Raw genomic sequence first — 26,382 nt, forward strand, 5'->3', positions numbered from 1 at the left:
TATCGTATCTTTTTTGTGGTAGATGTGACAGCTTTGCTATGAAATTTGTTGTGTGTGGTGGTGGTATAAGTGGACTTGCCTCTGCTTATTATTTAAACAAAGCATTGGCTCGTACCACTTCTAAACCATACAAGATATTTCTTATTGAAAAATCAACAAATGTTGGAGGGTGGATGAAAACAAATGTAAGGAATGGTGATAGAAAGGGTAAGAGTTTTCTATTTTATGTTTATGACTATATTACATCTTATCAGTTTGTTAAGGTGTCCCTGAATGTAGATTAAAATTTAATCATGTTTTGCAGTTAATTTTGTAAAATATTTATTTATGTAGTTCTTTCTATAATAACTGCATTATGAATTCTGATACAGCATCAGTAACAACATGTAATGCGTAGACAATAGTCAAACTTTACTTACAGTCTTCAACTTTCGTATATTTACTCTGTGGTATTAAGAGCTACTTAAAAATATCTAAAAGTGTCCTGTGGGACAATGGGGTTACACTTACATAAAAATTAAAAACAATTCTTAAATGAATACATTGCATGCAATAAATCAACGTATTCATTTGTATAGAAACTAATAGGTTAGCTTCGTTTCACAGGATTGATGGTCTAACTGTCTCTGCATATCTTACATGTTAAAAAGTTTGGCTCCTATCTAAAGCAATATATAGTAATTTAAAAGTATTCTAACAAACATAAATTTGCATATCTTAACCTAATTGTTTGTATATATGGTAATTTACCATTTTAGCTGATGATGTGCAGCTATGTAATAATTTTGAATATTAATGCACTATGTTACCTCATGGCAGAATACCAAGGTGCAATAAATGAGCGTGGTCCACGCAGTGTAAGAACTGCAGGGTTGGTTGGCAACAATACTCTGCAATTAATTTCAGATATTGGAATGGAATCCAATGTTATTCCTGTAAGTATTCAGTTAGATTATATTTTATTGGATTTGGCTTTAATTTCTTCAAATATCTTAAATAGATTTGGTTCAAATTTAAAAATAATTTTTAATTGATTTGGCTTAAAATTAAATGTGGCATTAACGTCGCGTGTTATTATTTCCCCCTGCAAGGTAAAAACTGGCATGTGTAATGAGTGTAATTTTCCGCATAACTTATGCAAACATTAAAGGCCTTGTGGTCATTTGACATTTGGTGTAAACTTTTAGGTATCATGCGGTATTCATGCCATTTATGTGGGTTTCATGAAAAATTACATACAGTGCTTATGTTATAAAATATTAAACCTTAGGTGTACAATATATTTACTTCATAAAGGCATCTCATTTCTATGTATTGTTGTTCAGGTGAGATCTGATGACATTGCGGCGAAACAAAGACTCCTCTACGTTAATAAAAAGTTACATATCTTACCAAACAGTCTGTTATCTGCATGTAAGAAGCAACAACCATTTTCTAATTCATTGGCAAGATCTTTTGTTGGGGGTTTGTTGAAAAAGGTTAAATCTCAATTTAATTACTTTTGTAAATTTGTGCCTAAATTATGTTAATTTTAAACCATTGCCTCAATGGCTGTATATGTAACATGTATAGAGCATTACACAATATGATTCATGTAGATCTAACTTCAGCTTTTAATATAAAACATCAGTAATTTATCTACAAAAATGGAAAGTGTTGTTAAAAACCTATTTTTTATCGTCGTTTGGAAAATGAAAAGCTTAGATATCTACCATCTACGATGTCTAACTACCAAGTGCAAACACTTTAGTCTTATTACAATTCACCATGTAGTGTAGGATCGCAACTAATATCTGATTGTTAACATTCAAGATAGAATTAATATAAAGTTAGAAATAAAGTAAATAATGAAAAAGTGTAACTGTTTCTTCACCATCCACCCAGGTTCCACCAAGTTATGAAACAATGAGTGAAATTTGCAGTGAAAGGTTTGGACGCGAAGTTGCCGATTATTTGGTCAGTGCATTTGTGAGAGGGGTGTTTGCCGCTGATTCAAAACAATTAAGTATGAAAGCTGCATTTCCACCATTGTGGGGTAGACTGGGACCAAGAGAGGTTTGTCAACATTATATATACTCTATATGGGTTGGGTTTTTTGTCAGAGGGCTTGGAATTTAGGGTAATAGGCCTGAATTGGCCCATTACCCTAACACCCAGAGTACTTATTGATAGGTTGTAGCATAATGTGGACACATCAGTATTACTGTCGAACATTAAATTCAGCATTCTTTAATTACTTACGATACAACCACATAACTACTAAGCCACGAGGGAGTTAACTTTGTATTTCAGTGAGATGTATTCATTTTTGTGATGAATAACAACTCACATGGCACCAATGATTTGTAATATTCATTACTAATTGCCAGCTTCTAAATAAACATTTAAAACAAGTTCCTTCTTTCTTAGGCACAAATGCCCAGAAGGCCGACTCTGAAGAATCCAGATATATTTAATAAAAGCTTAAAATCAAATCCTTTTATCAAACGAGCTAAACGTGAAAAATGGACGCAGTGGGGAGTTGATAACGGCTTCTCGTATTTGACCGATAATCTTGAGCAACAACTTGCCCAAGTAGATAACATAGAAATAATAAAATATACAAATATTGATGAAATAATGATGCAGAACAACGGGAAAATGATGATGTCCACTACGACAATTAGAAGAGGTAATTTTATTATTGTTATTAAAATAGGAAATAAGGTTTTAGTGTTGTTATTAAATAAGGTTATTTCTTACTGTTTGTTGGTTAATGAAATTTTTTTGTAAACTTTGTGCATTTTCTGTTTTGTTTAGTTGCCATTTTTTCTAATATTTCTTTTGGTTTAAAATCATAGAAACAAAAAAGTTAAGTTTGGTGTTTGTTATTTAACAATGGGATTTATCTGTGTATTCTAAAATTTATTTCTTGTTATTGTTTTGTTTTACAATTTCTTTGTTTTCCTTTTCTCTAAATCAGTTAAACAAAACAAACATTACAGCCCATATGCTATGTATTTATGTAAATGACACAGTTTTTTTCATTTTAAATATTTTATTTAAAATCAAACCATTTTCAGTTATTTCAAAAGTTTTCAACTTTTATTCATTTTAACTTCTGTTCTAACACTAAAGATGTTTTTCGTTTTTTAACCCGTTTGAAATGACATAATGCTATATCTATATGTTTTTATATATGTATATATAGGCTGTCATGTCTGTATTAATTAGAAATTTCCTTTTTCATGCACCAGGTGAATATACAACCGAACAAATTGAGAATATTGATCACACGATATCTGCGCTACCTTCTTATGCTCTCAGTCGAATACTGAAGAATTCCAACAAACAATCTAATATTCAAATGTCGAGTAATAACGAGTTTGTTTCTTCAACACTTGGTATAATGCTTAGTCATATTAAATGGGTAGATGTCGGGGTAGTAAACGTGGAATTCTCTGGAAAACCAAATGAAATTCTTCCCCATGTTGGTTTCGGACATCTAGTGCCATCTAGTGAGCCTTCCAGTGTTCTCGGGATTGTTTATGATTCTTGTGCATTCCCACAACATGATAGGTGAGAATATTTGCATGGCAGCACTGTGTTTGTATTCTAAAAAAACTCTGTTGGCATTTATTTCTGTATTGATGTTTCTCTGTCCAATATAGACAAGTTAAAGGCGTCAATACAGTTTATCCTCGTTTGGTAGGCCAACGACAGTGAAAAAACACTGATGATCTGTTTCATTGGCTATGTGCCTGCTTAAGAGTACCATATGTAACTTGTGGGTAACTATTTTAGGTTCATTTTTTGTTAAAAACCTTTAGGTTAAACCAATTGCCCTTAGTTTAGAGTCTTACATAAGAATACATACACCCACAATGGTAGTAACATCAAATTGTGTCCTGTGGGCTAAAAGCAGAGACCCCAACCTAGAACCTATATACCACAGCGCCAGGTAACATTTTTTAAATTATGTAAGTGCCACAGGTTCTGAGTGTCTACTTTAACCTGGAGTCCAAGATATTGTGATTCATATTTTACCTTCTGCTGCTTTTGCAGTATAACTACATTGATCAGTGCAGATGGACCGAGGAAACCTGTTTTGCCTCTTTATTGATCCAGGTTAAACATGCCAACCACTAGAATGACTTGTATGATGGGAGGCTCATGGTTCTGGGAATTATTTGGTGATCCGAATCTTGTTTCAAATCAAACGTTAGAAAGTGCAGCATTGGGAAGTATATCTCAACAGCTTGGTATACATGAGGACCCAATGAACGTTGACACAACATTATGCAAAAAATGCATTCCAACATACAGGTAAATATATAAACTGTATTTTGGTTAAAAGAAACCTTTTGGTTTGGTATATAATATAAATGTAACTTATTTATCCTAGCATGCTGGGCCAATGAAGTGTTATAACATAGGTGTTGGAATTTTTTTAAGTATGGCTGATAGTTTAGGCAACCCATAAGGGACCACTTGGTAGGAGTCAATGTCGTTAAGTGTCTTTTTCAAATATACATACACCCACGACGATTGTATCGAGCTTTAAGTCCAAGTCTCACCTTCTACACTTTGAGCTAGATACAAATGCTTACCTTTAAACCATGATTGTGTTATCTTTATAATAAGAACTGTCATAACAACTGTAATAACGACTGTCGTTTTCCCGCCACACGAGGATAAAAAAATTCATTGATTGTGTATTTTATTGATTGTTTTGAATTACCAGAGTTGGCCACACGGATCTTGTTGAAAATATTGAAGATTTTATATCGGAACACGATGTACCTCTGTCATTAGTTGGTGCATCGTATTGGGGGGTCAGCATAAACGATTGTATTTTTAACAGCCGAGTAGCTGTCAACAATATCCTTAAAAAATACAAGCTTTCTCCGTAAAGTGAAACTTCAAAGTATTCATACTTAGCACTGTGAGGATTAACCTATACTTAGTGAGAGTATGCAATCATATCATTATGTGCTTCTGAAATTAAGTCTAAAAGACATAATTGTGATTTGCCAAACGTGATTTGCAATTGTCTAAGTTGACCTGTTCTACAACTGTTGACCTTCGCATGTAAGTTTTTCAATACTTGTTTTTGCAGTAATTATATTGAAATTTATGTAACTGTGTATACATATACGCATTAATATAGTTGGATGGGATAGATGAGACACCTCTAGCACATAATATCCAAATATCCTGATCGTTTTTTAACCAATTTACAACGGTGTATGAGAGTCGTGAAGATACTGTTTTATAATTATTTAAATGTTTTTTGTTTACTACCAGATGTCACGGGAAAATGAAAAGGTGTCCCATCTTTCCTATCCTACTATAGCACTTTGTAAAATGCCTCCTGGTGATTGCATTTAAAACATCTTTGTATATTAAAAAAAATATTTTTGTGTGCTTTTAATATGGCTTGATGGCCAAATACAACACAAATTATCTATTCATATATGGAACTTATTATTGCGCCGTGCGTTGGTCTTGACATTCAAGTATTTCTAAGAAGACCTGCTTGCCTTTTTTCTCACGTCGTATACGTAACATCACGTGACTTTGTTGTCCTACCCTCTGCAACGGATCGTTGCGTCGGTAATTGTGCAGGTGCCACGCGTCGCGTAATCCAAAAACAAATAATCTGCTGAGCGAAACAAAAACCATTTCCTTGCAGTTTTCCACCGATGGTGTAATTCCAATAGTGCTGAAAACCGTTTCTCTGCCCGCAGCGCACAGGTGCAATCAGAGACTGCCACGTCAGCGCTACATCGGACACTAGTAAGCAAACATTTTTCATTTACTCGACTGTAATAACTAAAAGCGGTAATTCGTAGTCGTGTTTATTATTAATTCTACGACGCTATTAAACCACCTTTGCCAGCAATTACATACCAAATAACGGATTTGCATTTCTAGCAATTTTGAATCATGATTAAATTCGCTGACTTCAGCATCTAGATTCGATCTGTTGATAAACATAGCGGTAATTCTACACGCGAGTCCAGATTGCACCACCGTCTGTCTCCCTCCTTTACGACCTACAAGACAGATATTAATATCCGCAGCTCTGTCAGCAATTTCTCTTAAGTATTACAAAGCTGCTGCAAACGAATTGCTTTGTTGCTGTGCAATTTGCAACTTACATAGGCAGTTTTCTTTGGCTTTAATAATACCCTACGTAAAATTCGGTTTAATAGGACAAAGCAACCAAAGCGAAACTTACATAGGCACGCAGCGAAACGGTAAATATTTATTTGGCTTTAATAATGTCTTACGTAAAATTCGGTTATCTAACTTAAACTATGACAAAACAGCTCAAACGAAAATAAGTAAGCACGCAACGAAACGGTAAATAATTAATTTATATTATATTTTAACCGCGTAAACTTGTCATCGATGGGTGTCGCATAGGAGCGCACTTTATTTTGTTTTAATTTAAACCGCGTCCACGTATTAATTAGTTCCACGCAGTTTCAGTCAATATTAAGCGCAGTAAAGGCCTGTCACTGTAAGTATACTGGCCGTATGTTTTGTTTCAGAGCAAACACAGCCTTATGTAAGCCGGTGTAAAATAGTTTCTAGTTTATACTATATCTCAAACAGACATATGGTTCTTTGGGGCGCTTGGCTTCTTATTACCAAAGATCGTGACGGAGGTTATCGGGCGTTCACTCTGTTCAATTTAAAGCCTAGGGCAGTACCAGAGTCAACAGAATCAGCTGGTTCCCGAAGCGTGCTCGTTTACCAGCTGATCGCGGCCTCTCTCTGTTTACTTTTACGGTGACGACAAAATAGGAGAGAGGAAAAGAAAAAGGGGCATGCTATCTCTGTCCTCGTTTAAAAAGCACGGGCAAGACTAAATTAGATTCAGTGAACAGTAAACTTGTTTTGTGCTAGGATAGTATACGGTAAGTTAGTACTGTGACAGCAGTGCATCAGATAGTGTAACAGCCTACAGGCGTTGTAGTTGCAGTTTATGATAGGATAAAGTATATTGTACTCAGACATTATTAAGCTGTGACTGCTATAGGCTTGTTGGTAGGATAAGAGTCACGTATGTATTGTTTGTTATGTGTATAGTGTATATATGTTTAAATACGAGCTATGCGCTGTTAGTTAGTCATCAAGCTTGGAACAGTTAGGTAATTATGTTTATATTCAAGCATGATGTATGCTTAGCTAGTTTAGCGGCGCTACAAGGCATGATGGACAGGATGTTTTGACTAGTTAATTTGTCCCTGCAACCAAACTATTACTTCGTACAGATAAGGCAGTTCTCTTATCTATATCCTGTTTACCTTTCGCATACATATTGTTATTGCTGGTTCAGAAACAAGGTAATACTAGTTTTGTTTATGTTTAGATAACTGCTGTATTACGTCGCCTTATGAACAATTGTTATTATAATGCTTAATGGTGTAAGTGCATCTTACTGTTAATGTAAAACCGAAGAACAACCAACGCAAAAGAATTTCAAGATTGTATATTTATATTCTGGACTAGTTCAGCTATGGCAAGTACATCAAGACTTACAAAGATTTCGGCCGAACTCATGAGCTTGCACGCCGGCCAAAATTTGGACGGCAACCCGGGCTCGCCAGAGTCGGGCTTGGGCTCAGACTGGGACTTTGACAGCGATGAAATCGTGCAATCCAGTTCTGTAGCTACACCAAGAAGGTCAATAGACGCCCTACATGCTTCATCTCCCTCTCCAACATTGGAATGTATCCTAGATTGCCCTGATGTTAGCGGAGTAGACGTGTTTGACAGTCCGATCAAAAAAGAGGCTGACTTTAAAGACCCGAAACCCAGACAGTCGCCGAACAAGAACAAGAGGGAAAACATATTGAACGAGTTGAAAAACCTACCCGCTACAAAGATCAAATTGCCTCCGCCGTCGCGAAGCAGTCAAAAGAAACTGGCGGCGAGGCCTGGCTACATCAAGCGCCCAATGAATGCGTTCATGATATGGTCGCAAATCGAACGGAGAAAGATAATGGAGAAAACTCCAGAGCTACACAATGCTGAAATCAGCCGCAATCTAGGTCGAATCTGGAGGGAGCAGGCGGATTCGATTAAGCGGCCGTTTCTGATCGAAGCGGAGAGATTACGACTGCAGCATATGTGCGACTACCCTGATTATAAATATAAACCGAAAAAGAAAGCAAAGGGCAAAAAATGCGACTCGTCAGAGAACTCTACGTTCAGTTATTTGCACAACGATCCAGATCAATCCATGGAAATTATAGAAACGAATACTGAAGCCTTAAAGGCGGAAGTAAAAGTGTCCAGCAAACGTTTGCCAAAGAAACGAAAGCTGTCTCAAAGCAAGCCTTCTTTACCTGAAATCAAACCGACTGTCGTGGCCTCTATCAATCCCATTCAAAACAACTCAGGTAACAGCGAACCGCAAGCCAAAGAAGTCACCGCAACAACGAACAATCTGCTGACGGCGGTTAAAGTCGAGCCACGAGTGCCACCTCTGCCGATTACCCCAGCTACGATCGTGACGGCCGTGCCTTCCAAACGTGGCAGGTTCGAAGTACATACCCCCTCCCCTTGCGATACGAACCAGAGGATAGGTTTGGTGCATGGAACTGTCTTCAAAACCGTCACCGAAGGAAATCGCCAGTTCATCATCGTTTCCGGTGCTAATGACGTCATTTCTGACGTCACAAACTCGAGCTTGGTGTCGACGCAACGAACATCAACACCTTGCCAACAAAAACAAATAATAAACGCTAACTTTGTGCCGATAACCAACGACTGCGGACAAGAAAAAGTGTATAACATTGTAAGAGGGTGCATACAAGTGGCGAGTCAGGAACCAACGAACTCTACCACACAGAAACGCGTGGAGCCTGATGTCCCAACTACATTTGCCAACATGGGCGATGACTTCCGGAACGAATACCTGAAGGTAATTAGCATTTCCTTTGTCTATTATGCCTTAATCCATATGTAAACTATTAGCCAGAATTTTCGGTCTTTAAATGCGCGCTTGCGTATACAAACCTAAACAATGTTAGGAATCAATACGCATTGAACGTATAGCATGTTGTATCCACTTCATAAGTTGCTTATTGATATTCAAACAAAAACCATTAGGCAGGAAATTGTCTATCATCTTTAGATTTGTCAACAAAGACAATCTTAAAGCTGTGCCGCGCACAGAATAACAGGTCGCTGGTACCTCCCGAGCTTAATTTACCATTAAACGTGCGCACACCTGCGAACCGAGTTGCGCTACCATTATTGGATGTTTGGCTGTTATTACCCGTTTATTAGGCCTGTCATGTATCAGTTTAATAGCGCTACGGAATGCAATAACCCTCTGTTTGAAACCCGCGCTAATTCAGTGTTTATATGTCAACTGGTCTCTGCTTTCTCGCAGCTTTAAGTTTTATTATTGGTTTTCAATGTATATGTCATTACACGCACTTTATAATACAGTTGTAGACGCCAGATAATGAGATACGTAAACCGATTTTCGGTCTAACGCACGTCTTCTAATTCGAAATGAAGCTGATTTCGCAAATGCTTTAAATGTTAGGCCCTTAAGCGACTCGAAACCGTTTTATGAGAATGAGTTTTACAGCTAAATTAGCCGCCCGTTCTAAATGAATCGTAATATTAACCGCTAATTTGGTCTCGGTCTATTTCTGGCCAAATTGCTTGGTTGACATAGTAATATATTCCTGGTTATTTTCCCGCTAAGTATAAAGCAAAACAGCGAATCGCAAAAACTGAGTCAGTTTGTTGTTTTTGCCTCGGGTCAATTGCTGCGTAGATTGCCGCTGTATTTTTTGTCTTAACTTCTCGCAACCATGTACGTATGCGGTCAACTGCATTCACGGTTGACGTCAGTAAACCTTGTCGATAACTTTAATCCAAACTTATCGAGTCACAGCCTCGGTGTAACGTGTTTCGCTGCTATATACCCAGTGACCTGACGCCTATAGGGACTTTTCGTGGCAATAGCTGTCATTCATATCACCACAATGGTAGCATCGTGGTCGCAGAGAGTATGCATTATCCTCTCACAATGGTCAGATGCGGACCACTCCGCGGGTTTCCTGGTATAGCACTGAGAGCCACCGCTGCTCCAATGGAAGTATCTTGTTACCAAGCTGCGCCTGTAACTGCAGGAAATATTATTTTCCAAATGAATGCCTATTTTTCACAATAAATGATGCTGGTTTTTCATTCCCATACCCTGATTTATAGCTTAGCGCGGGGGCGTAACACACCGTACGTTCATACGCATATAGTCTGAAAAAAAAACATGTAATTGGATTGACACATGTTCAAAGTTGAACAGCGTTATAACGGCGAGCGTTTGGGTTAATATATTTCGCGTATCTTTCTGTGCCAGTTTGCGAAGGCGCTGTTTCATATAAAACTCATTTCGGAATTACCCTTGCGCATGGGTATTTGCATATACGTATCTTTACAAGCCATTGCGTGAGTAGCGCAAACGGGAATGAAATAGTTATATTTAATGGCTTGTTTTACTTGTTGCCGACACGCCCTTTGGTCTAATGTAAAGCAAACGAGGAACTATAACACACACGAACTGATCTTAGCCGAAACTGCATCGTCATCATGCATCAGCAAGACGCTAGTAAATTTCCACCACGTTACGTCATGATCATGCGTTACGTGTTCACCATATGAAACTAATTTGCATTTTTCGTATAGTTCCTCTGCGAGGTACCCATTGCCGACATAGCTTTCTCTGTCCCGGCTATTGTATATTTTAGTTTCCTGCCGTCTCATATTACTGACACGGGCAAGAATAGTCTGATGTATCTCTCTACGCTTCAGTGTTAACAACCTTTATGTCGTCACAGTAGTAACGCGTCCTACGCATTCGTGACTTACTCTTCTGCTTCTCGATCATGAGAGCCAGTTTATCCTGGTATCCATGCTATTACTAAATCCTTCGTGCAATTTCACGGCATGCACCCACCACGCAGTGAAAGAAATGCCAGATCGTGATTTAAAACAAACCTATATTTATGTAATCGGCTTGCTAACGATTTTTGACGCCCTTTAGCGTTAAGTCAACACAACACAAAATTTACACCAATGTTTTCGTCGACCCAGCAATCATTACTTACCTATTGTAGTTAATGTTTAACTGGGACATTGACTTACACATATTCTTGACCTATTTTCAAAATACTGTTGTCACGCCACCGTTAGGGCTATCGCCAATTTGAAAAAGTGTATTTGAAAACGTTATCGTAATTTGTTGGTAATTTTCACAAACACACGGTTAAAAAGCTGCTGGCTCTTTTTGGTAAGTCCAGGACACAGCAAAGACAACAGTCAGTACCTACATTTATCTTGCTCGGTCGGATTGTCCTGCAACCCGACACCTTGTCCTGAAACTTTTCGGGATTTTTTACAACGGCCGCTGCAAATTGCAGCAGGAAAATGGTTCCTACGCTGTTAGCTGGGAAGGGCGCTTAAGCCCGTCTATTTCCTTGTCCACTAATCAGGTAGTGGCACCTAAAATGTCCCTTATTTTAGGGCGCAATACATTAACAGTCTGTATTCATTTAATTAATTCATTTTTCATTTACGTTTGAGTCAGGTTGGCCATTTCAAAGGTTATATATGACGTATTTACTGTTGTTTGTTGTATTTGGATTGCTGCCATCAAGTTGCGTTTCTTTGAAAGCATTAAGATTGCTGTAAAACCTTGTTTTGGATTTGTTAGAGAGAACTGACATTTCTAAAACCAGGTTAAATTCCGGCTTTACATTTTAAAACGGATTACAACAAGTCGGGGTCATAGATAATGAAAACTAACGCTGCTCATCCAAGGTTAATTGAACTTCAGGCCTATTCGATAAACTGCAGTTCTGCGGTGAAGTAACGGGGAACTTCAATGCTAAGAATTGCCTAAGGAGAATTGCCCCTTACGGACACTCAGCTGTGTGCTAATATATCATGAACTCGTATTCTACTAGTCTACTGCACTGTTGTTGTTGACTCGTTGCGTAACCACTGGCGGTTAGCCACGTGGGTACATTGGTTGATTGGGGTGTTTTCGCATACCGAGTTCGTCTAACTTAACGAGTTCGTCCAGCTGGAACTCCAAAATAACAAGCCACGAAAATATTTCGGTGAGTTTTCCAGCTTTATCGATTCGTAGACACCAGCTCATGAGAAAACATGTTTACACGCAGAGGCACCAAGCGAATATTCTCGTAGTAAACAGCAGTTCCACCGCACCTCGCTATAAGGGTTACTGAGTTCGGACAATGTGCATTGATTGGCTGAAAAGTAGGCGTGTACATGTGCTAGTTTTATCTGAGCTGTAAATTTAACGGGAAAACATCCTACTTCGTGCTTTTTATAACCGATCATAGGGTTAATTTCGACAGTATAATGGTATCTTAAGATCTCATGTTTCAACAGTCTTTCTTTTACTTCAATTGTTTTGCTGTAGAATTTTCGGTTTCTTACTCAGTAGGGCTTACTCGTAAAATTCCCAGCTTCTGTGTCGAGCCGTACTCGTACATAACAAGCGAATCTGTGACGTCACTGAAGTGTTTGTGACGAAGCATGAGACAGTAAATATTTTTAGACTCCCCAATGAAAAACAGAATCGTGCATATCATGTTCTATTTAAAAGGTTTTCGACCTTAGCAGTATAGGCTTGTAAATATGAGGTATACAAACAGAAAGGCTGTCGTTTCACGATTGGACCTTAAACACTGCACACGCGTTTATCCAGAGGGCCTGTGACGTCTGCTGCTGTAGTTAAAACGGTATAATATTAAATCTTTTGCTCTTATACCCGTTTAGCAGTAAATAAGTTTATCCAGTGACGCACGTTACTTCTTTCATGCCAAGAATACTAACTCATGTTTTGTTTGACTGTTATGACAGACTTTAGCAGTTTGAAAACCACCATACCAAAATTTCTAACCAAAATTTTACGGGTTATATTGGGCCAAAGAAATCCCATTGTTCGTTTTTTTCTTATTGTTAAATTATCACCATATGTTTGTCTTTATAAAACAATATTAACCCTTTCCAAACGCAAACAGTGGTTTTAAATTTTATTTATGACCTGTTGTTCCCAAATACACAACATGTGTACTGTGTTCATAATCTTCTTTGGTTGGTGACCTCTGATTTGCGCAAGTGCTTTTGAGAATTCTGTGGTTTTGTTCTAACCACAACACTAATAGGATGGTTTGTTATTAACGCTTAGGAAAGCACCTACGCTCTTGGGGTGTGTGGTGGAATAAATATACCTTTGGCTTTTCACCAACAGTTACATAACGTCCTTGAGCGCTTACGCATGACGATAATCGTCGTAAACAAGTCAAATGTAGGATCTGCAGTTGCATATGAGGGTCTGTTATTGTTGCCAGAGATTCCTGTCTTGTCGATCCATAGTAATGAGTCACACAAAATTATCAGCAGTGGACCACCCGTTTCCCGCATCGGGCAAGCTTTCGTAACTCTACAAGCAAACATGTCCTATAGCTTGTGTACTATAGTGTGGCTATAGAATCATATCGCCCACTGTTTCCCGTTCCATGTTGATTTTACTCAGCTATGACGCATATGTACATTTCCCCGTTGGCAGACACCAAACCGGTGCTCACTTCAAACTAACCAATTAATTAAGCGATAAGACGATTTAAACCTGCGTTTGAAGCTGCCAATTAAAACGTGCCAAGAAACGCAAGGACCTTTATCAGTCTCTGTTTCCAACGATTATCTAACACGCACAACGCTGATGACGTCATTCTACGTCATATTTCCGTATTAGTTTCTGTTGGAGTGATTAACGCTTGTTCAACGCCAAGGGTTACGCTTATAAATACTTCCGTTTGTTTTTAATTACCCATAGGCAATGGTTTAAACTTCCTCTGCATAAATGAAACCCTGTAGGTCTGATGTTGTCATAGTCTGATGGGTTTAAGCTGTCTTGCGTCACGACCCTTTAAACTTACGTTAGGAGAAAATCCCCTTCCCCAATAAGGATAGACAGTTTCCGGAAAATGAAACTAATTATACGGGAAACTGTGACGTAACACAGCCTGCTATGACGATGAATAATATCAGGATGTGGAACACACGGGTTTTCCTAAAAAGGTGAGGCGAGTTCGGGGCGTAAGTTCGACGTATTCAACCCGTATATTTGTCCTTCTATTGACACAAGACCGCAGGGTTAGGCTTAGAGTTGATATTCCAAGATTTTGGATCCACGTACCATGCACCTGCTGTCCTATATTTATAACAGGTGGCTTACTTCTGTGGTTACAGCACGCGGTGTACCATTGGTCCTTAGGGGCTTGGCCTAGGAATGAACTTTATAACTGAGTGAAAATAGTGAGTTGCCTTCAGGCTGTCATTATATCGTTATGAGATCTTTGTTGCTGGCTTGCGCTGTTTTGTTTTAAAGAATACGGCTTCTCAGAAACGTAAACAGAGAGGAATTGGTTGCTCATAAATCATCTGCAACACCTTATAGATTAAACACAGGCGGTTGCCCCGCGGTTTAATTTAAGGCGATGGCGCCTTAGCTCGTGTGTGGCCGACGTTTGATGTTTTAAGTGTTTCGCAAATTTGTGTCCGTGTGTTTTTACCGATTGCTAGCAAGACGTCTGCGCAAATGGGGAAGCCTTGGTGGAAGCTTGTTAACATCACCTACGAGACGCGGAATCCCCGATTCTGATTCGATAAACCGCCGAGGACCCTTCGAGTAGCTTGTGACGTCACAGAAGGGTTGCAAAGACGCGCCAGAATGGTACTTGGCCTATTGTGACATGATAAGAGTGTCGATCGGGGGCAAACGATAACTTTCTGCATCGGTTACAGCTCTGCAATTATCGCTGACATATGGTTAAGGTGGCAAGGCGCAAATTACGTCTTTCCGCCTTTTCTTTGACTGTCACTTGACCAGGTATCCGTCTACAATGAGTCAGGAGGAATCACATACATAATGCGTTATTGTGCGATAAAGAGTAGTTTTATTCTTGTCCAAGAAGTGCTTTGCTTAATTGTGAACTAACAATACTCGGGGTAACGCGTGGTTTCTATGCTCGCTTTGTTATTTGCTTGTTGGTGGATTTATCCCATAGGCGCCATCACTTACAGGAAATAATGGCTTTTGTTATACCATGAATCATCTTGTGTATGATGCAATAATAACATTGTGGCGTTGTCCAAAGAGCTATGTGGTAACTCGGGACTATGCTTGCCAGGTGTGGGGCTCGAAATGGATGCGGTTAAATAGAATTGTTGCCTCACCTGTACCATTCAATGCTTACCCGATCGTTAGGACTACATTGTGTGTATTAAATGAAACATATAATGTCCGCCCGGGTAGAGGTATAGTTACTCTGTGTGGTCGATTATCTACGTGTTTCCCCACCCCCATGAAAAAGAGCGAGTTTAATTGAAAGTGGTCGATTGTTGTTTCATCAAGACTTCAGTGAAGTCACAAGGGTGCCCTTGAATGAGTCATAGAAATGAAAACCACACAATCGGACACCCCGAGTTCAGTTACCACCGATAACAGCGTTGTCCGCGAGCCCTTCTGAAATTCAATTGTCTAATTGACTTACCTCAAACAAGCTGTCTAATTTCAAACGGTTTCCGGACGGCTTGCATTGCCCATGACTCGTTTGGAGTTAACCGAGGTCGTTTTTGTTTGTCTAGCATTGAGATATCCACGTGTGTTCTGTCCTCGCCAAGGATAAATAGCTTGACGTTAAATGCTCGTAAATATTGCCCGTTGTTGCTGGATATACTCTGGATGTCGTACAAGACGTACATGCTCTGTAGGGAGTTATTAATACGCGACGCTCATGTTGTCTATAAACAGATGTTATCTTTCAAATTACGAGATCTCACGGTTCAGATCTCTACATGGTCGTTTACGTGTTGGTACATATTGTTAATATTCCATCTTTTGTGAGCCTGGTGCCGCCTATCGTGACTATACCCTTGTATTTCGGGGAAAGGCTACGAGGCTGAAGGTGCTTGTTTACATAGTACTGTATTTAAAGCGTGTTCATTGAACGCCAATGGTTGTGGTTTCCTGCTTTGTGTTTCCGTAGTCTGAACTTCGTTGGCTGCCCCAATACCCCATATACCACCTTCTCATGCACGACTGGGGTAATTATACACTTATACCTCAACCACACTGACAGAAAACCAAATGCTGTACCAACGTGACACTAAAAGTCTTCGTAAATTACCTAGCAGTTTTTATGTTAAAAAAATTGACAGAAATCAGAAACAACGTGCTTTGAAATACATTAGAAACTACAACATATGGCGTTATGGGAAAGCATCGTTAACACCAGAATCTACCTTGTGCGTCTTCTTTATCCTGTAGCACATACAATTCTTGGGGTATTTTATCTCGAAATGGCCCATTGAGTTAAAGTGAGATCATTTATTGATCACTTGTAAAATGAAGCAACTGTATCCACAAACGCGTTCAGTTCTAATCGTCGGAGAATTAGGTTCAGGGGTCGGATTACCACGGACGACGTTATTTCGTGTCTCCTGAATGGGATCAGCTGGAACTTAACGAGCCTGGGAACTGGCGGGCTCGATGACCCAACCGATTAGCCGTTAGTGAACCACAAAAATTTGGGGCTCCTAATTCGATTTGAAAGTTGCGAAAGATGTATCGGATTTTCGCAGTGTAGGTCCTTGCTTTGGTCTACTGTCTGTTAGATGGTTCATGTTTTCATTCCATTTTATCGTCACATATTTGGTAGTACACAAAGAATATTTACAGAATTACATAACCGCATTCTCACGACTGTAAAATGAAATGTGTTTTGGTAAAACACGATTAGGAAAAGGAGACAATATGAGATAACGGTATCCATCTCATTCCGCAGTACTATACTAGAGATATAGCCATTTGCACATTGATATAACGCAAATATGACGCACAGGAGATGCATATTATATCATTATGTTTGTGTACATTTGCCCGAACTATATCTGTTGTCCATTGCACCGGTCCTTAAGAACCAATGAAGTGTGAACAGATAAAATTCAATTACTTGGCAAAAGGTCGGCAGTTAGAGCTGTGAAAATTGACTCCCAAGCGTGCCATGTTTCCCTTTGAACCGGATTACGATGAAACTGTCGGTTGACGTGTTTCATCTTAAGTTTGTAGTCGATTTCAGTAGTCTATGTGGCGGCAACAGAAGATAAATATATTTGACAAATTCACCGGCGGTTTTAGATCTTTAGGAGCTGCTAGGAGTCACCAATTTCCTGGTTGCCTTAGCGACCATAATTACTGGGAAGACAAGTTCTAACATGGTCTTATTCACGCTGGGCACGAATTTAAGCCGTTCTTAATCGACGAGAACTCCTACACAGCGTGGTACAGTATAACATAAGTCAAGTTGCGCAATACTGCATGTTAAAATCTCACGGCTGTTCATTCATAATTTCCGATATCACCGCCACCGTTTACAATCTGTATCCGTTGCTCTATGTTCCCACGAGGTTCGAAATCATTGTATATTGCTTTTTATTCGTTCAGTCTATATCTGACCTAAGTACAATTGGACAGTGTGTGTCATCATTTTACTACGCTCCTAAAATAGGTCACACAGATTTGAATAAATTGATGACTGGACTTAAGGCACGTGGTGTGATGAGGGGCGTTTCCTGGCTTGACCAATCGGAAGAGCTAACTGCGACACACCTATTTTAAATTTTAAGTTGCGATTTTTCATTGAACGTTATTGACGTAATAGGAGTGTGACAATGCAAGCTTGCGTGCGCTGTCATTGATTGACGTAACAATGGGGGAGCATTCGATATTTTCTCGCACGAACACGCGCGTCATTTCTCGTTATTTCCATTCGATTTCCCCACTTTATCTTTACCAACGGTCGTTTGGGCCGGATATACCGTGAATAGGTGGGCAACAGACCGTTGCACTTGGTTATAACGTGTGGGTGAAGCCACGTGTTTGCCACGCTGTCGTATATACCTCGTTGCTAGGAACGATGGAAGCCATAATTTACGAGGAGTTACTGACATGAAATTGAAGCAATTACTATCATGTAAGGCCGTCACGCATATTGAAGGCTTTGGTTGTGATGTCACAAAGCGCCTACATACGTCACATGAGGTTTTGTGGTTAGTCTCTGCTTCTCCCATATTTCGCAGTGAATTCTTACGCCAGAATAAAAAGCGAACGCCTACCGTGTACTGTGTGACCCATTGTCATGATATTATGACGTAAAGAGGTGTTTGTTGATCAAATTGAAACGTATACGTCGGTTGCATCAATGCGTTTCCGTTAGTCATCACGGTATAGTGTGTACAAAGCATAAGGCCTACACGGTATAAGAGCTTCACTTGAAACATGTAATTTAGGTCCGCCCGTTCCAATTTCCCGAACAAGTCACGCAACTTTATTCATAACCCCCGACCATGCGATCGAGAAGCTTATTCACGCTGTTACGTAAAAGTCGGTTGACGCATCGTTATTGTGACGCAATAGAAATGACTTTGAAAACTTAGAATAGCAAGTATTCGTACCACGCACCGTGTGATTCTTACACTTTTACACTAGACAGACCATACGCTTAATCTACGAGACACACCATAGCTTAATCTAAACAATCTCTTCCGTTTAAACCATTCATTTGCTTCCACGAATGGATTAAACCAATAGATCCTATCATTATAATGATGATGCAATAACGTGCCATGTGACGTCATATAGCGTCGCGTGGTATAGACCATCAACAAACAACCTTGTTTATTTGCTAATAGAGGCCACTTCACGCACTTCGTTTCTATTTGTTTGTTGTCGTGATTTGCGACAATAGTCGCGATTTTACGTCATAATCGTTCTATTATTCATCCGTTTTTTTATAGCTAGGGGATTACATTAATTAATTTAATCGTATTTTCCAATTAATATTCCGGGGGTTTCAATAAATACAGAAATAGAGCGACTAATATATAAAGGTTGCTAAGGGATATATAAATAGAAAATGGGATAAATTAACAGGCGCTGGCTGGACAGAAATGGCCTATACTGGTCGTGCGTTACAAAACATGACCTTTTTTAACGTTTCCTCGTCGCGTGGTACTTAGAAACCGAATTAACGGACCGTGAGCAGTGGTACCACGCTTTTATGTCTCCAGCTCAAAATTGTGACGCGTTTCGAGTCAGGTATTATAGTCGAATGCTTCCTGACGTTATTTCTACAGCAGCTGGTGGGTAGTGGTTTGTTTAACTTGTAATTCGCCATAGAACTGCCTTTCGGCTTTTGGTTTATTATAATCCACGCATTGTTCTACTGGTAAGAGTATATGAGCTTTGGGAGCGGGCATATGGGCAGCGTGACGGGCCTTTTCAATTCCGTGTCTTGGCGGCCATCTGTCGGCGCGAGAGCCCGTCAAGAATAAACGAACCAGAAACCGGTGGAATTGGTTTTCGGCTCTGGCGTCAAGTCTTATCGTCCTAATGGGAGAGCTCGGAATGTTCTATTAATCAAATGTAAACCAGGCGCACTTAGGCTGTACAACATGAAGCCACGTATGGTCTTTACCAACGGTAAAGAAAGAACGCGGAAACCACAATTTAATAGCGGGGTCATCGCGTGACTTCAGTTAGTACCGAGGAATGACTCACGAAGGGTTTGCTTCGTGCCGATGGCGGTTTAATAGCTTGAATACAAGGAAAAGTAATCTGTCTGCGCTTGGTTATCAATGTACAAGCTTCGTGGCGCCATGCACGGTTGCGTTGGTTACATAAGGCAAATTTTAATTCCCGCGACTCTTTAGCGCCATCGTGTCGAGTCATTGTGTACTCCGTCCATGGAAACCGCTGTTACGTCACAACGATTGCTACAAATAGCGAAATCGTTCGCGAGCCTGCAAACGAGCGATTATTTTCGCAATCGCAATCGCAATCTTCCTTTGTTCAATAGCGGTACAGCGCAATACATCCGGATACATAAACTATAAACTGTCCTTCAATTTAAAGTTTACAATCCACAGCAGGCGCCAGACGTTCCTGCAGCTTATAAACAGGAACTCTGGCAAAATAAAGCGAACTTTTATTGGCGTCGTAATCCAGCCATCCCAGATACATGAGTCACCCATAGGGCACGAGTTGCGCCACCATTGCCCTGCACGGTTGCTTGCACTCCGCTCTTGGAAAGGGCAATGAAAGCGATTGTGTGAACTTTGCCGATGTTAAAATTGTCGCGACGTTTTGATAGCCAGCCTCGGTAAGGTGGCTAAACAGCCTCTAGCTATCCATAGCAAGCTACGAGCTGTACGACCACCGTGTTTTGTACACGATGTCATTTAAATGCCATTTTTTGTGCACGGTTTTTACATTTTCAACAGTTACCAGCCTACATGACCGATTGCACCCGTATTGTCACGCAAGAGGATTATTGTATTGACGTTACACCTTACCCTTTTCAATACCAATACCCCTACTTGGACACAAATCAAATATTACACCAACAGTGGTTTAACGTCACACCCTCTTGTTGCTATTTTCAATAGGCGTTGCAACAAGGCAAGTTTGGTCTTGCCCAAATACAGCACCCGTGCGTACTTTTTTACCGAATTTCCCTATTACCCGATTTCCTATTTCCGCGAACGACAAGCCTAGACCTGCCCAGTTAGAAATTGCGTGTTCTCATAAGTTGCACCACTGCTTATGGAAGCTTTGTCATTGTGTTATTATTAGTTCGGTTGAATATCTGCCTTGTTTTGAATCCACGATACTAACCCTTGCGGTAATGAGTTACTAGGTCAAGGTTAAGCATCCCTTGCACTGTGTGGTAATCTGTCAACACGCTCGGGTTGAGTTACACCGAATACACATATCGCTTCGAGCCCTTAGGACTTATTTTAGCATTTTAATAATAAGGAACCCTGGTCAAGCCGTCTCCCACCCCGCGTCAAGTGTCCTTTGGTTTCCTTTTGCCGAGGTGCTTTCAATAATATATGAGTCCCGTGAAAATCCGCGACGCGTAAAATCGCGCGATTTCTGAACCATGACACAGTCGCAAACATCGCTGTGTTTAGCTTTGTAACCGAATTGGCGCTACGGCCAAGTGATTTTTATTCTGTTTTAATTCTTGGCCGAACCGGCTTCGCTGCTTCGCGACGTTCACGCCTTTTATTCGATAACACGATTATGACGTCACAAAGCGAAGAGCGAAAAGGAGAGTCACCCTGCGACGTAATAATGGCTAGCGAGTTTCGAAAAATAAACGAAAAACAGCTGATCGCTGGGCTGCGGCAATGAATGCAGCATGTGCTTCGGGCTCTGCAGCATTTCGAGGTGTACAATACCAAGAAAAAGTTACGTACAGAAGCAAAAACTGGTTCACCAAAAGTGCGCATTAGCAAGGTTTACGATATCTAAACACTTGAAAATTCACTGTAAACGCAAATTGTAGCGGTACCAAGCATACTTAACTGTTTGATCGAGTGATAATGTTTAATGTTAAAATACCGGTAACCACTAACAATGATAAATGTATCGTCAATACCAGCACTTACAGGCAATTTGTGGCCACTTTTAAAGAAAACAACTCTTAATGCGTTCTTAATTTGTACACCAGTTATTAACAATGTGCGCAGTCGGCGATTTTTTGTTTATTTTTAAACCAGAGAGAGTCTTAAATGGAATTAAAGTCGAAAAACCCACAAATCTGATTAATTTTTCGCTTGACACGGCCCAGTGGGTCTTACAAGCACAAACAAGTAATAGGCGTTATGGGTTAGGCATTCTGTAGGTTACAGTTGAGTTTACTTTAGTTTAGATTTAGAAGCTTTAGTTTAAATCACAACATTTTCTTTCACTCACTGTTACATCATAATATCCGTTTCCTGACGCAACAATAACAAACACCTTTAAACGAAACGTTCTTAGTCAGTATTTATGTGATGCCATTTCGCATTGCTAAATTAGCACAACTGATGCCAGTTTATGCGATAACTTAGTATACCAATATACATTTAGACATTTTGAACATGGTCCACCGTTTGTTACAGTTTAAAAGAACATATATGTATATGTACATAAGTTTAAGCCGAAACGATTTAATCTTTGTGAGAACACATAGATCTCTGTTATGTACACAAAACCTTGCGTCAGTTTGTGTTGATTTTCCAATTAATTCGGAGTTGAATTAGCTTTTCGTTGTGCGAGGCCTCTCGTGGGAAGTAGCCGGTTTCAAAACAACTCCGCGTAGAACTCAAGTAGCTCATACAAGTGCTAGCTGCTTGTTGAACCGTCGTACTGTCGTCGATGCTCTTACCAGTCAAATGAGTCAACTATGTATTATATAAGATTGCTTTCGGCCAATGTTGTTTATCTGCTCCCTTTAAATCTTCCAATATTTCATGCTTATTGGTGTTTATGTCTCAGTATGATTCTCTTTAAAGGTTAATGCTGATTTCGATTGTTTTTAATGTGCTACCCGCTTGACAAATGAGGCCAATTAATCCTGTGGTTGCTTTTGTGGCATTTTCAATATTGCTTATTACAAGTGATTCATCACATAGCCAAGCCAATCTCAAAAACATTGCCCAATGCTTGTCTTATGCATCTGGCGATCATAATTGGTCAAATTAATACAAGCATAACAGCAGGCAAAACAAAGCCATTTTCAATTAAAAATTGTCCGCAATTCCTTCCGAAAATCATAATTCTCCTTAATTAAGTCGTATGCAGCTGACCGGGTTCTTTATTTTCGATCATGCTCGTAATTAGAATCTGAAAGAATTGATTTTTCCAGCACCACATCGTCAACCGTGACAGCGCGCTTATCTAACAAGCCAGCGGTCATTTTATAAACAAAGAAATATCAATGTCCATTTTCAATCTTATTGATCAATTTCAGCGGCCGTAATGCGTTCCTTTTGCTTGTTTATCTCGGAAAATATCGATGCTTCTGTCAAATCTTGTTAGCATTCAAAACTACAAGATCAGCAAACTGTCAATCAATTTGTTATGTCCCAGTTTTGGCGACTACTTGCCAAGTTTCTTTTTTCTTTTCCTAAAGTGGACTTCAGCCTTTCCCAAGCCCCCACGCTATTCTCTTTGTCCATTCCCTTTCAAGTCACTGGAAAATGATAACGCTGCCACAGATCAGACACGGCGCGGAAGATAAGCCAATTTAAAAACAGTGCATAAGCAATTGTCGACGGATTTTCAACCAAAATGTGTTTTCCATACCGTGAGAATAGAAAGTACTGTGGGGTAAGATGGATACCGTTAGCACATTGCATTCCGTATTTCCTCTTCGTGTTATTAACAATTAACAACGCTCTTTTAGAGACTTAAGAATATAGTTAAATAATTTTTTGAATGTATTTTATTTACTAAAAAATGGGACGATAAAAGAGAATGAGTACATTGACCATCTTACCCCGACCTACTATTAACGTCCACCGTGCTATACCGATGACCTTTCGCCAATCGATTTTAATACAATCCGTCACCTTTCACTTTCGTTTTCATCAGTTCTTGCGCGATGCGTCAACTTGGAATAAAACTCCCAACATAGACGTCATACAAACCGCGATTGCTCTCTTGTTGATTCAATTGTTAAATTGGTGGCTACATTTGACCATAGATACCTTACCTGATTTGATTTTAGGGTATTTATGGTTTGACTTGCACCATGGACTAACCGCAACAATTTTATTATGGTGGTTTCTAATTTAAATGGAATGGCGTATGCAGTAGTTGTGCAATGTTTAAATGGAACGGCGTATGCAGTAGTTGTGCAATGGCTGGAATGAGGTGTTCAATGTTTGCATTCTCTTGTATTGCCCATTTGAAAGTAAATAAAGAATATTTACATATTAATACAACCGTATTCTCACGAGAGCGTTGTTAAACTGTTAAAAACCATTGGGAAATAGGTATTAGGTGCTTATGGTATCCATCTTCCCCCTAAGTCGTATAAATGTGTTGTTGTACATTCCACCTGTAACGACTATGATGTTTCAAAATAATCAAACACGCTTAATATATAATGATGCGTTCCCCTTTGATGTCAAAGTCGTTTGTTTCGTCATAAACCTATATGTTTGCTGTCAAGGATGTATGGTTGGGTAATAAAGTTGTTTTACCAGAATACATTGTTTGGCAGTTCGAGTGTCGGTTTCAATCCAACGGGATCATTTAAATGTCAATCGGTTTATGTCCTCTGTGGTCACCCACCAGCGTGCGGCATCTGCATTTAACGTAACCGCGAGCAATCGTGAATTGACGCGAAACGACGCGATCTAGATTCACAAAGAATAAGCTTTATTGTCTGTCATATTCCTAATTCAGCGGAACGTGAAACTAGACGAAGATTTTTATCCGCGCACCAATATTTTGACGTTAAACCATATTAATACCATAGGGAAAGCACGCTGTCTTTTTTGCTTTTGAATTATTCACGAGCAAAATGTTTGGCCCCAGTGTTTTAGTCTTGCATAATTTATGTAGACGCGAAAACGCTTCTCTTTTTGTTCAAGGCCTTTCTAAATAAGAAACAAAAACACACCTCACTTTCGTAATGAAGTTCGTGAAAAATCGCTCGATTTTCACTCTAAGCCAAAACGGATACGCGGAAGGTCGTTTGGGTTTCCTGTGAATTCATTTAAGCACGGCAGGTTTGAGGCGCACAGTCATGACATCACGTTTACCGGAAACACTAATCCAACCAACGGTACTGTGAAAACATTTCGCCCCCCCCCCCCCCTAAATGAATCTTCCGCGGCAAAAATCAAATTTTAACAGTCGGGTTTCGAAGCATTGGTTTCCGGCTACTAACATTTGCTAGCACTTCGTTTCCGGCTCGACTATTATCCATTTCGCCACTCCTTCTTTCGGTAAATCCAATAGGCGAAAAGTAGGTCGCGACATATGGCTGATATATACAGTACATAGCTGGACGTATATTAACCGCATCAGAGTAATTCAAGCAACCGTTTATTAAAGCGAAACGAAACCACACAACACTTAGGAACTTAAGATTGAAATTCCTAAGGTCTTGAGGTATATTACTGCGTTCACTAACTGGGTGAAATAACTACTGGTTGAAATAATACATTAACCACTAGTTATAGCACAATGTTTAAGGTATACACCTGAGACCTATAGGGCGTATTGGATTATGAGCGCGGTTATAATGAAGTTAGTGCCTTTAACCGGCCACAGACCAGGGGCTTATATATGTATTTAAAGGCTTGTATATTTAAGACTTACTGTTTTTTTTTGGAAATGTTTTCAAACTGATTTTCTGTTTTTTAGTTGTTTTTGTTTTGTTTTACAGGAAGATCACTTTATTGACCAAATCACATTAAGCAGCGGGATAGCATATGCTGATCCTTGCAGAAGGAAATCACATTTCGAGTTCTCAGACTACGACACAGATGAAGTTAAACGGATGATTGAAAGTTCCGACCTAGCGTGGCTCAGGGACGACATCTGCTGTCCGTAATTTTAAGCGTCACCCACCACCAAGCGGCGCGTTTCGCAATATTGAACTTTTAGCCATAGACCGCAATTTTAATGCTATATCTTTGGTTCTTTTAACGCATTACGAAAGATATAGCATTAATTCGCGGCCGGATATACCTGTGGTTGATTTTTTTTTTGTTCCGCAATTATTCAAGCTTGGTTTTCACTGGCCACTGCTAAACTTGTCATATAAATACTCCTCACTAATACACATGTACAAAATTATAATTCACGTAAAATTCAGTTTTACTGTGTCGTTCATACTTCTAGTGAAAACCTCGCTTGAATGAGTTGTTTTGTTCCATTTACCCTTTCTGTGGTTTGTTTTGTAAATCGTACGTTTGCTATTTCATATCTTGCTCGATATCTCATGCCTTACATTATATCGGCCTTTCAATATACCCCGTACCTCTGGACCACTGTCCGTTTTACCAGGTAGATCCCACACTTTCGTGCCAGTACACCGTTTGCCGCACAGTGTTGCCGACTTTGCACTAATTTACCATGCTCTCCAATCTGTTACCTGTAATCCATCAATCCTCAAACCCTTCAACCTTCGGGCCCTGATCGATTTTTCTGTTTTATTTTCATTTTTTCTCACACAGTAACCCAGTACAATACAGAATCCCAAGTAAATGGTCTGCAGTGTACAGTATAGTGCTCGAACAACTGTGTACATTTCTAGCAATCGTTGTAACCGCAAAAAATTGTAAATACTGGTAGTCGAACCCCCCAAAGTGCTGCCTTGTGCAAATGTTAACGTAAATCGGTTGGCACTATAAATTAATTGCAAACCACAAAACCTGCTTCCCTGTGCTCAGTTGTCACTGCTTTTGGTCTTTCTAATTCTGCCT

The 26,382-nt window shown here is 39.5% G+C and overlaps 2 protein-coding genes across 4 annotated transcripts; both read left to right on the forward strand.

The window, feature by feature from the left end:
- The first annotated feature begins 38 nt into the window (after positions 1-38).
- LOC149734047 (protoporphyrinogen oxidase-like) lies at positions 39-5,453 on the forward strand. Of its 3 annotated transcripts, XM_089881557.1 has the most exons (9): positions 39-207; positions 820-935; positions 1,326-1,478; positions 1,885-2,055; positions 2,410-2,574; positions 2,629-2,671; positions 3,237-3,558; positions 4,108-4,305; positions 4,724-5,453. In XM_089881557.1, exons 1-9 carry the CDS (start codon positions 39-41, stop codon positions 4,890-4,892), a joined length of 1,506 nt encoding a protein of 501 aa, XP_089737683.1. In that variant the 3' UTR covers positions 4,893-5,453. The 3 variants fall into 3 exon arrangements, with proteins under 3 accessions (XP_089737683.1, XP_089737680.1, XP_089737684.1); XM_089881554.1 differs by having other exon boundaries at positions 2,410-2,671; XM_089881558.1 differs by lacking the exon at positions 4,724-5,453 and having other exon boundaries at positions 2,410-2,671; positions 4,045-4,183.
- A 1,408-nt stretch (positions 5,454-6,861) lies between these two features.
- LOC149734048 (uncharacterized) lies at positions 6,862-26,067 on the forward strand. The gene is made up of 2 exons (XM_089881551.1): positions 6,862-8,920; positions 25,341-26,067. The coding sequence occupies exons 1-2, from the start codon at positions 7,511-7,513 to the stop codon at positions 25,506-25,508; spliced, it is 1,578 nt and encodes a 525-aa protein (XP_089737677.1). The 5' UTR covers positions 6,862-7,510; the 3' UTR covers positions 25,509-26,067.
- Positions 26,068-26,382: the final 315 nt, after the last annotated feature.

The sequence above is a fragment of the Ciona robusta genome, chromosome 7 (genome assembly GCF_009617815.1).
Source record: "Ciona robusta chromosome 7, ASM961781v2".
Lineage (NCBI taxonomy): Eukaryota > Metazoa > Chordata > Ascidiacea > Phlebobranchia > Cionidae > Ciona > Ciona robusta.